The sequence below is a fragment of the Falco punctatus genome (assembly GCF_963210335.1).
Source record: "Falco punctatus genome assembly, chromosome: 7".
Taxonomy (NCBI): domain Eukaryota; kingdom Metazoa; phylum Chordata; class Aves; order Falconiformes; family Falconidae; genus Falco; species Falco punctatus.
In genome coordinates, this window is record NC_137587.1 from 32,154,271 (window position 1) to 32,164,815 (window position 10,545).

At 40.7% G+C, this 10,545-nt stretch overlaps 1 protein-coding gene across 1 annotated transcript; it reads right to left on the reverse strand.

Annotated features, from left to right (window-relative positions):
- Nucleotides 1-441: 441 nt before the first annotated feature.
- Nucleotides 442-8,188, reverse strand: LOC308066922 (alpha-1-antitrypsin-like). The gene is made up of 4 exons (XM_080394884.1): nt 7,472-8,188; nt 6,711-6,981; nt 5,835-5,982; nt 442-5,122 (listed from the first exon to the last, which is right to left on the reverse strand). The coding sequence occupies exons 1-4, from the start codon at nt 8,178-8,180 to the stop codon at nt 4,916-4,918; spliced, it is 1,335 nt and encodes a 444-aa protein (XP_080251010.1). The 5' UTR covers nt 8,181-8,188; the 3' UTR covers nt 442-4,915.
- Nucleotides 8,189-10,545: the final 2,357 nt, after the last annotated feature.

A 10,545-nucleotide genomic window follows, 5' to 3' on the forward strand; every position in this document is an offset into this window, starting at 1 on the left:
AGTACATAAATCAGACAATGCAAGTGTCGCATAAAAATGGCACAAGTGTGGAAAGTTAACAGAAAGGCAGAATCTTTATCCTGAGTGTTTTAAAAGCTTTTAAAGCTTTAAGTTTTAAAGCTTTAAGGACCTTATGTGGTCAGCATGTGAGTGGTGAACCCCCGCCAACTTTTGGACTCCAAGAATAGAGAAGCAACTGTGCAGTTGCACTAGCATGGGTCTGAGCCTGGGCTCGGTGGCTAAACAATACCAAACTGATGGAGGTGAAAAGTCTGGCATTAAATCTTTTCCTCTACAACCATTTCCTTTGATTCTCTTTCCATTGGCATCACTTTCTGGCTTGTTTACGCCGAAAGCTTTAACATCTGCTAATTAAGTTCCAGTCAAGCCTTAGAAAGGCTCTAAGTCTACATTGCATGATGGCCTGCCCACATAGATGGGCTAATGAGCCCCAGCATATAGACAGGCTGCTCTCACTTCCCAGCTTCCCTACCTCATGGCAGCTGCAAGAGGGACCTCAACTTGTGTCTCTGCCTTTCACAGCACAACGTAGACATCTTGACCACCTTGGTAATTTCCCTCTCCCTCCCACCTGCTCCCTATGGGCTTTAGGCTTTTTTCAGGAGAGAGTCATGCTTTTCAAGACAGGACATGTTTCTTCACAGAACTTCCAAGAACATTTCTATTTTCTCAACATTTTGCAAGAGCAGCTATTTTCCTAGTCCTTGATTTGCAGAGTGGTGCTTCTCTTTACCACCACTGTCAAAACCACCCTTTTACAGAGGTAAAATAAACTGTGCCATAAATAACACTGGTAACACAGGCTCCAATATGAATGTTATCTCATGTTCATACCACTTACAAGATGCCCCTTTAGCCAAGGTGTCATCTGCTCTTTGTTCTATCGCTTGCACTCCACATGGCATAAGGCAACTGGGTAAGAAGGTAAAAATAGTCCTGGAGGATGTAAATCAGCTTCTGAGTAAGGTCTTTTCCTTTTTCTCTTTTTTCAATGCAGGCATCTGGTGGTTTAATTTCTTTTAAAGGTATTGTGATAAAAGTCCAAGATGTATTTTTCAATTAACTCATAACAAACACTTGCAGGTCCATTTAAACATTTTTTTAAAGTACTGCCCAGGAATATCTGTTAATTACTAATTGTATGACAATTGCTAGACTGTCTGAATACACAAATTATGACATCTGACTTTGAGAAATTGGACACCCCCAACTGATGGGTCTGTGACATGAATGGCACTATTTTCCTGCAGGGATAACAATTTTCCCGTTCAGATAACAATGTGGGTGTGCTGATCGATGATGAGCACCAGGAAAGGTATGCTGTCATTAAAGGGGAGACTCTTTCCTCACCATCCCTGAAGTATCGTTGGGTCAGTCCTCACCAGAACTTTACAAACCTTCCTAAAATTTGTCTTTGTCATTACATCCTAAGCTTGATATGCAGAAAGAACAGTATCATACAGTACGAGAATGTAAGAGGTCAGTCAGTATGAAGACAATGCTAATAAGGTGTGACTATTTAGTAGTTACACATTAGAAAATAGATTAAGAGGTGATTACTTTGCAAAGGACCTAAATTATGGTATGATTCTATGATATCTCCTGTTTGATAATGACACATTGACATCAGAACTACATGCCTCGGTTTGGTCAGGAGTTTTTTCTCATTGCTCAGCCTGTGCCTTTTACCGTTGCCAAAATATGGGTTCTTATTTGTGCTTATGTTTTACAGAGGTTAGTAGGTCTTTCCAGCAGAATACACAATTTGCTTTTCAGCCCATAACCTTTAAAGCTGTGGCTTATGTTATACACTTTTAGTTTCTTTCTAGCAGATGGTGCACAGCTCTAGGAACAATGACAGACGTGCACATTGGTGCTAACCACTGCCTGTTTGAAATATGTTATTTTCTTGAATTAATTTAAACATATTATTCCCCTGTCTGCCCCTCCACCCGTATACACTGCTTATTTTTGTTTGTTCCTTCATTTATTATCTTTAGTACTACTCAGAATTGCAGCTAGTTTTCTTCAAATGTCACAGTGTTTGTAGGTAAGAATTAAATCTATACCCACCAGGGGTTAACCCTGGTTTCTGAGCTCCTTACTTATGCTTTTAGACTTTGTTTCACTTCTCTAGACAACTCCTTCCTAGTTATCACAACAAATACACAGAGTACCGCTCTTCCCGCAGTGCTTATTTTCTTTTGCTCCTTATTTCAGAGAGCTGCTCAGGTTGTGCTGTTGCAAAACTTCTGCTGTGCTGGCAAGTCTTCTATGGCTGTTGACCTAAAACAGCCTTTACAGAAGACTACTTTCAGCCATACCATCATGGGTTTCTCCTAGGGTCCACACAGGCAGTGCTGAGGCTGCAGCTCCTGCATGTGCACAGTTGCATGCACTCCCACATCACATTTGTGTGTAGGCTTCCTTCACGCTTTTTCCATCAGGTGGTTCATCAGGCCAGCTCCATCCTCCAGCAGTGTCACTGCATTGAAGTGGTACACCACAGTGCTTGCACACAGCAGCAGAAACTCTTGACTAACTAGGAGGAAAGTCCTTTGTTGCACTGAGGCTTCTTGGTCACAAAATTCACAGTCAACGAGCAAACCAAGAAACAAAAGTCCAGGAAAGAAGACACAATAAACCAGCAGATTGAATGAACACTGTCCTGAACAAACCATGCCTGCACTGTATCAGTGAGTACCTTAAGGCTGACAGTTTGTGGGGGTGAGGTGTGTGCAATCCTTCTGTACTCATTATTTACCACACAAATTTGCTATCTGCTGCACATTTGCAGTGATGGGCTCTCCCTGATTTTTGTCAAAATAGAAAGGAAATGGAAGCAAGACGTATATATAAGGTCCCTGCTCCCATTTGAAGGTGAGTCCCTACCAACATGATAATTTTTGGTTCTTAATTCAGCTTGATTTTTCTCTAGCCACTTTCAAATATGTTAAGCAACAAAGTTACCTCTCAAAGTGAGATCTGATTGGCAAAATATCTTTTAGGTATCTTTTTCCTACGAACAAACAAAGACTATTGATCTGAGGTCCATGAGGAACAACAAACACAGTCTCTGTATTCACCTACAGAGACATTTGCCATTGCACAGCTGGACTTTGGCATGCCATCCTGAACTAGCCCTGAGATTTGCCAAGAACTTTTAAATGATCTTCTATAGAATCAGTTTATCTGTATTACACCAAACCCAAGCCCTTGTTATGTTTAGAGGTATGAAACCAACTGTTTGTTACTAAATATTGAACAGGCTAAACACAGTTTTGAGTAAGAAACTTTTGTCACTGGTTTACATGAAGAGCACTTTGAGAGTGAATGTCATGTTACGTGGCTGGCAGATAGACATGGAAAGCTTCTTATATTCCTTATTAGTATACTTACAGCTACAATTTACTAATATTGATAGCATAGTTTACCATCAAAGAGAATAAAGATCCCCAAACCAATCAAGATAATTATATTTTAGAAATATGCACAATAATTTTAAAGTTATTTTTTTCACAGACATTTTAAGACTGTGAAGTCTAAAAAGTTGCTATTTATATTTTACTTTTTTCTACCAGTTTGAGATATTCTATAGCAAAAGATTTAATCAGTCTGTAATTTAAGCACTTTCATTTTCTTTCTGTATTTTAATAAGACATGCTAATGATGGTGATTTATTACATTAAAGAAAAAATAATTTAAATATTTACTGATTTGTGTTTCTTTCCTTTCATAACCATGCAACTATCTAGTGTAGCTGGTATGTTAAAATCCTATCAGTTGAGTCACTGTAAAACAACACAAGAGCAATAAGTTAGACTCAAGAAATTGTAAATGAAAAGGTACAAATGTCAATTCACAGTATATTTTTACTCTATAATCCACTGCTAACATTTAGAAAGGTGACTTCTCAAGTATTACCTACATTTTGTAAGTTTGTCTATGACAGTTTAATGCATGTTAAAAGTCCCTAGAAAAGCTCTGCTGTTCTTACTGAGGAAATACAAACTCTCTGAAGTTACAGTTTTTCATTCCTCTGCTTTTCTACCACAGTCTGACAAGTCTAGCTGGAAAGTGTGATAGTGAAGGCAGTGTCAGCAGGAGAAAAGAAAAATGATGGTGACAACAAATCCATGAAAAGGAAATTGGTGCTGTGTTATGGACGGCTCCACCATACTTTTATCTCAGGGCACCGGCAGCAATAGCTACATTAGCAAAGTAAAACAGAGTCTTTTTGTTGGTATGGCTTCCTTCCTTGGCAGAATAAACATTATTTGTAAAGCAAATCTTGAGGAGGGCTTCCACTGAGGAGGAGGCAGGAGGAGGCAAGTTAAAACAGCTGCACTCATCAACCCTTTACAGTGGTATGTCCTCCAGCGTCCCAGTCACTGACCCTGCAGCTTCATATCATACTTGGTTAAAAACCAAAGTTGTTAATGGAAATTCTCTTCAATATTAAGGGAATCTGCATTTAAGACTGATCATCAAAGGTTAGTGGATTAAATAACACTTAACACCTTGCACCTCTTTTTCCCCCTTTCACTTCTCCTGCTCTTTCATACACACACTGAGTGTACAGCAATAGCTACATCATCTGGAGACTTTGAACCATCTCAAATATCCCATGGGAGCATGTCAGGAAGGGCTTCTTACAAAACCGGTGAAAAGTGACTTGTATTTCATTAACACTACAAGCTATACCTGGCTGTAGACTGGGGGAAATACCAGTGACTTTGGGACAAGGTAAAATAGGTTTTGTGTTTTAAGGGATTAATAATGTATATAAGGATAATGGTTGAAAGAGAAGCACTAGTATGTAGTGGTAGACACACATAAACGTTTTGCTGGATCACAGGAATTTAGCCAGAGATGTGCATGTCCTCAATGTCAATCAGTTATTTTTCAGAGGGTTTACAATTTTCCCTATGAAGAGGATGGTGCGGGTGTATTTATCCAGAATCACCAGGAGAAAGGGCCTGTTGAATCTGACTCGAGGCGGCTGAGGAAAATCACCAGATCTCCAGGTAATATCCTTCACTGTGGCCCCCGCCGCTTCGGTGCCATTCTCGTGAACATTCAGCATGGCTCTGTGGATCACCTGCAAGGACACAAAGCAAAACAGCTTCGAACTGACAACCCAGCAAGAAGACCGCAGCCTGCCACCCTCCTCGTTCTTGCCAAAGGGAGCCCTGGCAAGGGCAAGACCTGGCAGCACCAGCCTCTGGGAAGGTCATCACCAGCCGTTCCTCTTCCCACTGCAGCAGCAGCAGCCATCAGACCACTCCTGCTAGCCCTCTTTGCTGCGTGTGCAGTGACTAACCCTCAAGGAGCAGAGAGCCAAAGAGCACTCAAGATAACTGATGGCATGAAAGCCTGGAAGCAAACCTGGTAATTTAGCCTAGACTTAGTTTTGCCTTTGGCAACTTCATGTATTATTGTGAATTTACCCTATCATCTAGCTGAAAAAAATAACTCTGAGAGCACTAGAAGGGCAGGAATAACAGCCTTTTGCCCTCTGCAGGCAGAATTAGAGGAGATTTTACCAAAGCTAATGTGCTACCTTTAGATAATTTTGTCTAATAGCCAAAAGAGCATTTAATTATATGTATGCCTCCTTCCTCGACCTCAAACCATGTATGTGTAAGCCCTTGTAAGCATGTTTGGCTTCAGGTTTAGGAAAGACAGGGCTTGCTTTGCCTCCAGACTGGCACATGTTGGTTGAGTGATACTGCAAAGAGGCTGGGATAAGCTTTTCATGTTCCTGGGAAAAGACAAATACTGTGGTTGCCGTGTTTCATGGGCTGACTTACTTTTGAAACCATCAGTCCAGACTCCTCAGTAATCCCTGACAGATCCGCTTGTGGGGTGAATAGATCAATCATACCCACTTGTCTGACTATCTTTTTCACATCATAGGTACCAGAAATAGAAAACTTTGGAATGTGCAGATGTATTTTTCTGTAACAAATAAAACAAATAGGGACAAATTGTCATCTAGGTAACACTCCTCAATGGCATCAATATAGTGACACTTCACATTTATTTTTCTAAATGTTAAAAGTCTGCTCTCAGGGTTCACATAGCACTTCTGATCAGGTTAGCTATCTAATGAGGAGTGATGGAGCAGGATGAGCCCATGTTACCCTCTGTCTCCAGGGTGGGGTTCAAGGAGTGGGGTGGAAGACACAACTATACCAATTCTGTGGCAAACAGAGCTACTATTGCCAAGCAACATATTTTTTTCTCCAAAAGATAATAGCTAGCTGTCCTAAGGTTGTTTGTATATACACAGGGCCTGGGCCACCGCAGAAATAGCTGCAGTAAAGCTGAATATAGAAAATTTTCTCATTTAAATACAATGCCCTTAACACCCAATAGCTACTCCACTGTGGTTTCACAGTGTCTGTATGAAACAAGGATCTGTTAACTTCATCATGGTGCTAAGCAACTTGTGGTTGAGCCAGGAACTTAACATGAGATGTATCCCAAATTCAATGCCCTATTTGTTCACTACCCATGTCTCTTTTCAATGTTCCAACTAAGAAAAGGCAAGTCCCGCACAGAGAGGGACCATTAAGTGAACAGAGTTCAGCAAAATTTTACCTGGCCTTTAATGTTTTTTCTTGGTGAAATAAACACTACTAATCTACAACATGGTCACCTCTCACCTTAGCAAAAACACTTACCGTTCTTGGAGGAACTTTTGCCATTTAGATACAGTCTTTTTCAAGAGAGCATCTTCCACCTGCTTCATCTTCCCTTCATCAGGCAAAATAAATAATGCTGCGGCATTTCCATTGTAAGGTATCTGAACCAGCCAACAGGACAGCTCTTCATCAAAGTAAGTTCTGTAGTAACCCTTCCGGTACATCATGTCAACTTTTACAGATGTCTTTGGATCCACAAAAAAATCTTCCTTTTTTGTATATGAAGTACTGAAAGGTTTCTCCCAATGGGCTTATGAGAAAAAGAAAAATAATTCAGTGGTATACAAGTAGGAATGGTCATGGTGAACAAAAGAGGATGTAGTGCCACAGCCTTCCTTTGATTAGAGCAAGTATCTTTTTGAAGTTACTGCATCCTCAGGTATTACAGCATTGCAGCGGTTTTTTTTTATTATTTTTTTTTATTTTATTTCAGGTGCTTAAAGAAAATTACAGACAAATACTGAAAACACCATTTCTCAATAGAGAATGTCTATAATCACATTAAAGAATTTGCCAAACTCAACAAAGATATTTGTTAAAAAACGCAGTCTTTTGCTCAACCAACTGAGAACACATTTATACTGACAACAGATATACATGGGATTATAGCAATATTTTCTAGATACTGAATATGGTATCCTCCATTTAAAATATTTAAACTATAGTTTCTTTCTCTTAAGTTTTTATTCCCTGCAATAAGCATCTAAGTTACAGCCTTGGCACCCTTTGATATTTCTTACCTTTAAAGAAGACATAGTTAACAAGAATGATTGCAGTGAGAGGATCAAGATTTTCCACTAGCTTAACAATTTTCCCATTTGTCTTTTCCTCAATATAATTGTTGATCTGATTCTCAGCACCAGAGGAGTTGTTAAAGTCAGTAGAAAAGACTTCAGATTCATAAAAGCTTTTGACATCATCCAAGAACTTCTGTAGTGGTTTTAGCGTCTCTTCTATAAAAAGGGCATTACCCAGGCTCAGCTGGAGCTCGCTGTCTGAGCGGTTCAGCATGTGGAGGAGTTGGCAAAAACCTTCATGTATTTCCTGCTCCTGAATCTTTTTCAGGTCAAAGGCAAGCCCTTCCAGAATCTGTGTCAGTGTCGCTGACTTAGCACCAAGTGCCAGCATTGCAAAGGAAGCAGAGATGCTTATGGGTGAAAAGAAAATATTTTGATCGGTTGATTCAGATGTGACCAGCTTGTAAAATGAAAATGCAAAGTCAGCGTTGCTGGAAGTTAGTTTGACAAAGGTTTTGTTCTTAACTGGATAAACTCCTTCCCCATGAGAACTGCGTCCTGGGTAACGTGCCCCTTTAGGACCATCCTGCTTATTGCGGTAGTGAGGATGCTGATGACACTGGGAAACAGTATACAAACCAGCCAGCAATAAACACAAGGAGAAGATGGGCTTCATTTTCCTTTTAACTGTTTCTGGAAAAGAGATAGACATACAAAACACGGCATGGAAATTAATTTCTTCGGGCTGTGTTCTCCAGCCAAGTAAAATGAGGCTCTCAGAGCACACCTGTTCTCCAAAATCCCACACTTCTATATTTTGCATTCCTAATGGATGCCAGTGATCCTCAGAAAGAATATGCCTCCTGATACACTATTTGTATAACCAAGTACTCTCAAAAGAAGTAATTTTGACCATATAAACTTTTAAAAAATAGGGTCGGACTGAATCTTTTAAAATTTGCAAATAACTGGAAGCTTATTGCCGTTTCTCCAGAGGAAGTAGAAGTTGATTTTGAACTCAGTACTGCAGGGTGGCTACTGCAGCCCTGCTAGTCTTCCTCAATTCATCAAGTAATTAAAGAATTAAATTTGAATTAAACAAATATGTGATATAAACACAGACCATACTATATAGGACCAAAATTACAAAATACTTTTACAGTTTCTTCAGAGTTGGGTTTTGTTGTATCTTCAAACATATCTTTGAACAGTTCTTCAAAGTTGGATCCAAATATTGGATCACTGTAGTAGCAAGATCTATAAGCATCTCTATCATTTCCGAAACAAATTTTCAGTTAATTATGTGAAGTATCTTCACTAGCAGCCAGTTCTTGCTGGCTTTTGGCATGTTTGGTTTTTTTTGTTTTGTTTTTTGTTTTGTTGGTTTTTTTTGCATAACACATATATCCTTCTGCTTACATGTGAAAAGGCAACAACATAATCCCCCAAAATGAAATGTCCAAACAATCCAAGGGAAAACTAAGAGGGTACTTACAGTGCTACAAAAAGGATCTTGCTGCGTCCATCTGGCCTTGTCTGCTCATTCTTCTCTTCAGTACCATTGAACAGGATTAAGCAGAGCACACTCGTTAATCATTAATTAGTTCAAATAAACGTTACCAGTGAGGATGCACAGCAAGCAGTAGTAACACTAGATATTCTGGACAGTTTGTCCAACCCAGACACAAGCTAAAGGGGCTGGGTGCTGTGGCTGTGGGTGAGAGGGAGTGGAGCAGGGACTGTATCTCCTACTGCTTCCATTCTTGCAGGTTGACATGAGAAGCATGCTGCTGTGGGTGGTTGCCAGGAGAGCCATAGCCATACCCTTTGCGACTGGAGCTGAACGCTGTGACTTCACATGAATGCTACTCCTTGCCTGGGTCTGGCCCTGTGGACAAAGCCACCAGCACAGCTCACCAGGGAGCACAGCCTCCCTACCAGACCATCCTCTTAGCTTGGTCCTGGGTGACCAATAAATGGGACGGGGACACTGCCAGTGTCATAACCTCTCTGTCAGGATTTCAAAACAGGGTTTGGATTTAGAAAGTCCTTCTGAATTACTGTATACCTCAGTCACAACCTTTGACACCACATTTAATGGTTTTGGGGCTTTTCTTAAGGGGAGCGGACTCTATGTGATTGGTGAACGGTCTCTACCACTCTTGTGAGAAATTTCTGGTCAATACAGCTGCTCACTCATTGCTGACCATCACCTGTGACTGAGTATTTGGGGAGCTGGTGAAGAGGGTTCCCCTGTTTTTTTAGAAAATACACAAACCCACCACTGCTGAGAAAGAACACTCACACTGGACAGTTCCAGAGACCGGCTACAAAGAGAGACATGTGGTCAGTTTGTTTCCTCAGGTTAGTCTTCTGTATAACATGCAACTGAAATGGACCCCAGCAGCACACAAAAGCAGGCTGCCAATTTGCCTTTCAGCTAGTGCTAAAGGCGGCATGCTGGTGCCACTGGATAACATTCAGAGCTGAATATCATATAGGGACAGACGACTCAAGGACAAACTAAGGCAGGAAAAGATATTTTTAACCCATCAGGTTGCAGGGCTCCTTTCCATTGTGTAAGATGGTTTTGTCATTCCACTTAGCAGTTATAATGTCATTCCCATAATGTAGGTGTGAAATATGCAGTCTTCATCCTGTTGATTCCATGTTGCCAGAACACCCCGAGAGGCTGATGGCAGCCTGTGAGGGTAATATCCATAATCCATCAATCACTGAACCATTGCCCAGTAACTACAGGGTGGATTATGAACTGTCAAAAAGCAACCAGCAATGCCCTAGCCAGCAACTAAGCCCCACAGAGCTGCTTGCTCCCCCCCCCCCCACCCCAAGTGGGATGGAGGACAGAATCGGAAGAGTAAAAGTGAGAAAACTCATGGACTGAGAGATAAAGACAGTTTAACAGGTAAAGCAAAAGCCATGCATGCAAGCGAAGCAAAATATATTTACCACTTCCCATGGGCAGGCAGGTGTTCAGCCATCTCCAGGGAAGCAGGGCTCCATCATGTGTAACTGTTCTTTGGGAATACAAATGCCAAAACACTTAAAATGTCCCC

What these genes read in the sequence shown, in the direction of transcription:
- LOC308066922 (XM_080394884.1), bottom strand. Translation starts at nt 8,180, where the DNA reads ATGTCTATCTCTTTTCCAGAAACAGTTAAAAGGAAAATGAAGCCCATC. An exon ending in TAACTATGTCTTCTTTAAAG is followed by an intron (nt 6,982 to 7,471) that starts GTAAGAAATATC and finishes TTTTCTCATAAG; the next exon opens with CCCATTGGGAGAAACCTTTC. An exon ending in CTGGACTGATGGTTTCAAAA is followed by an intron (nt 5,123 to 5,834) that starts GTAAGTCAGCCC and finishes GTGTCCTTGCAG; the next exon opens with GTGATCCACAGAGCCATGCT.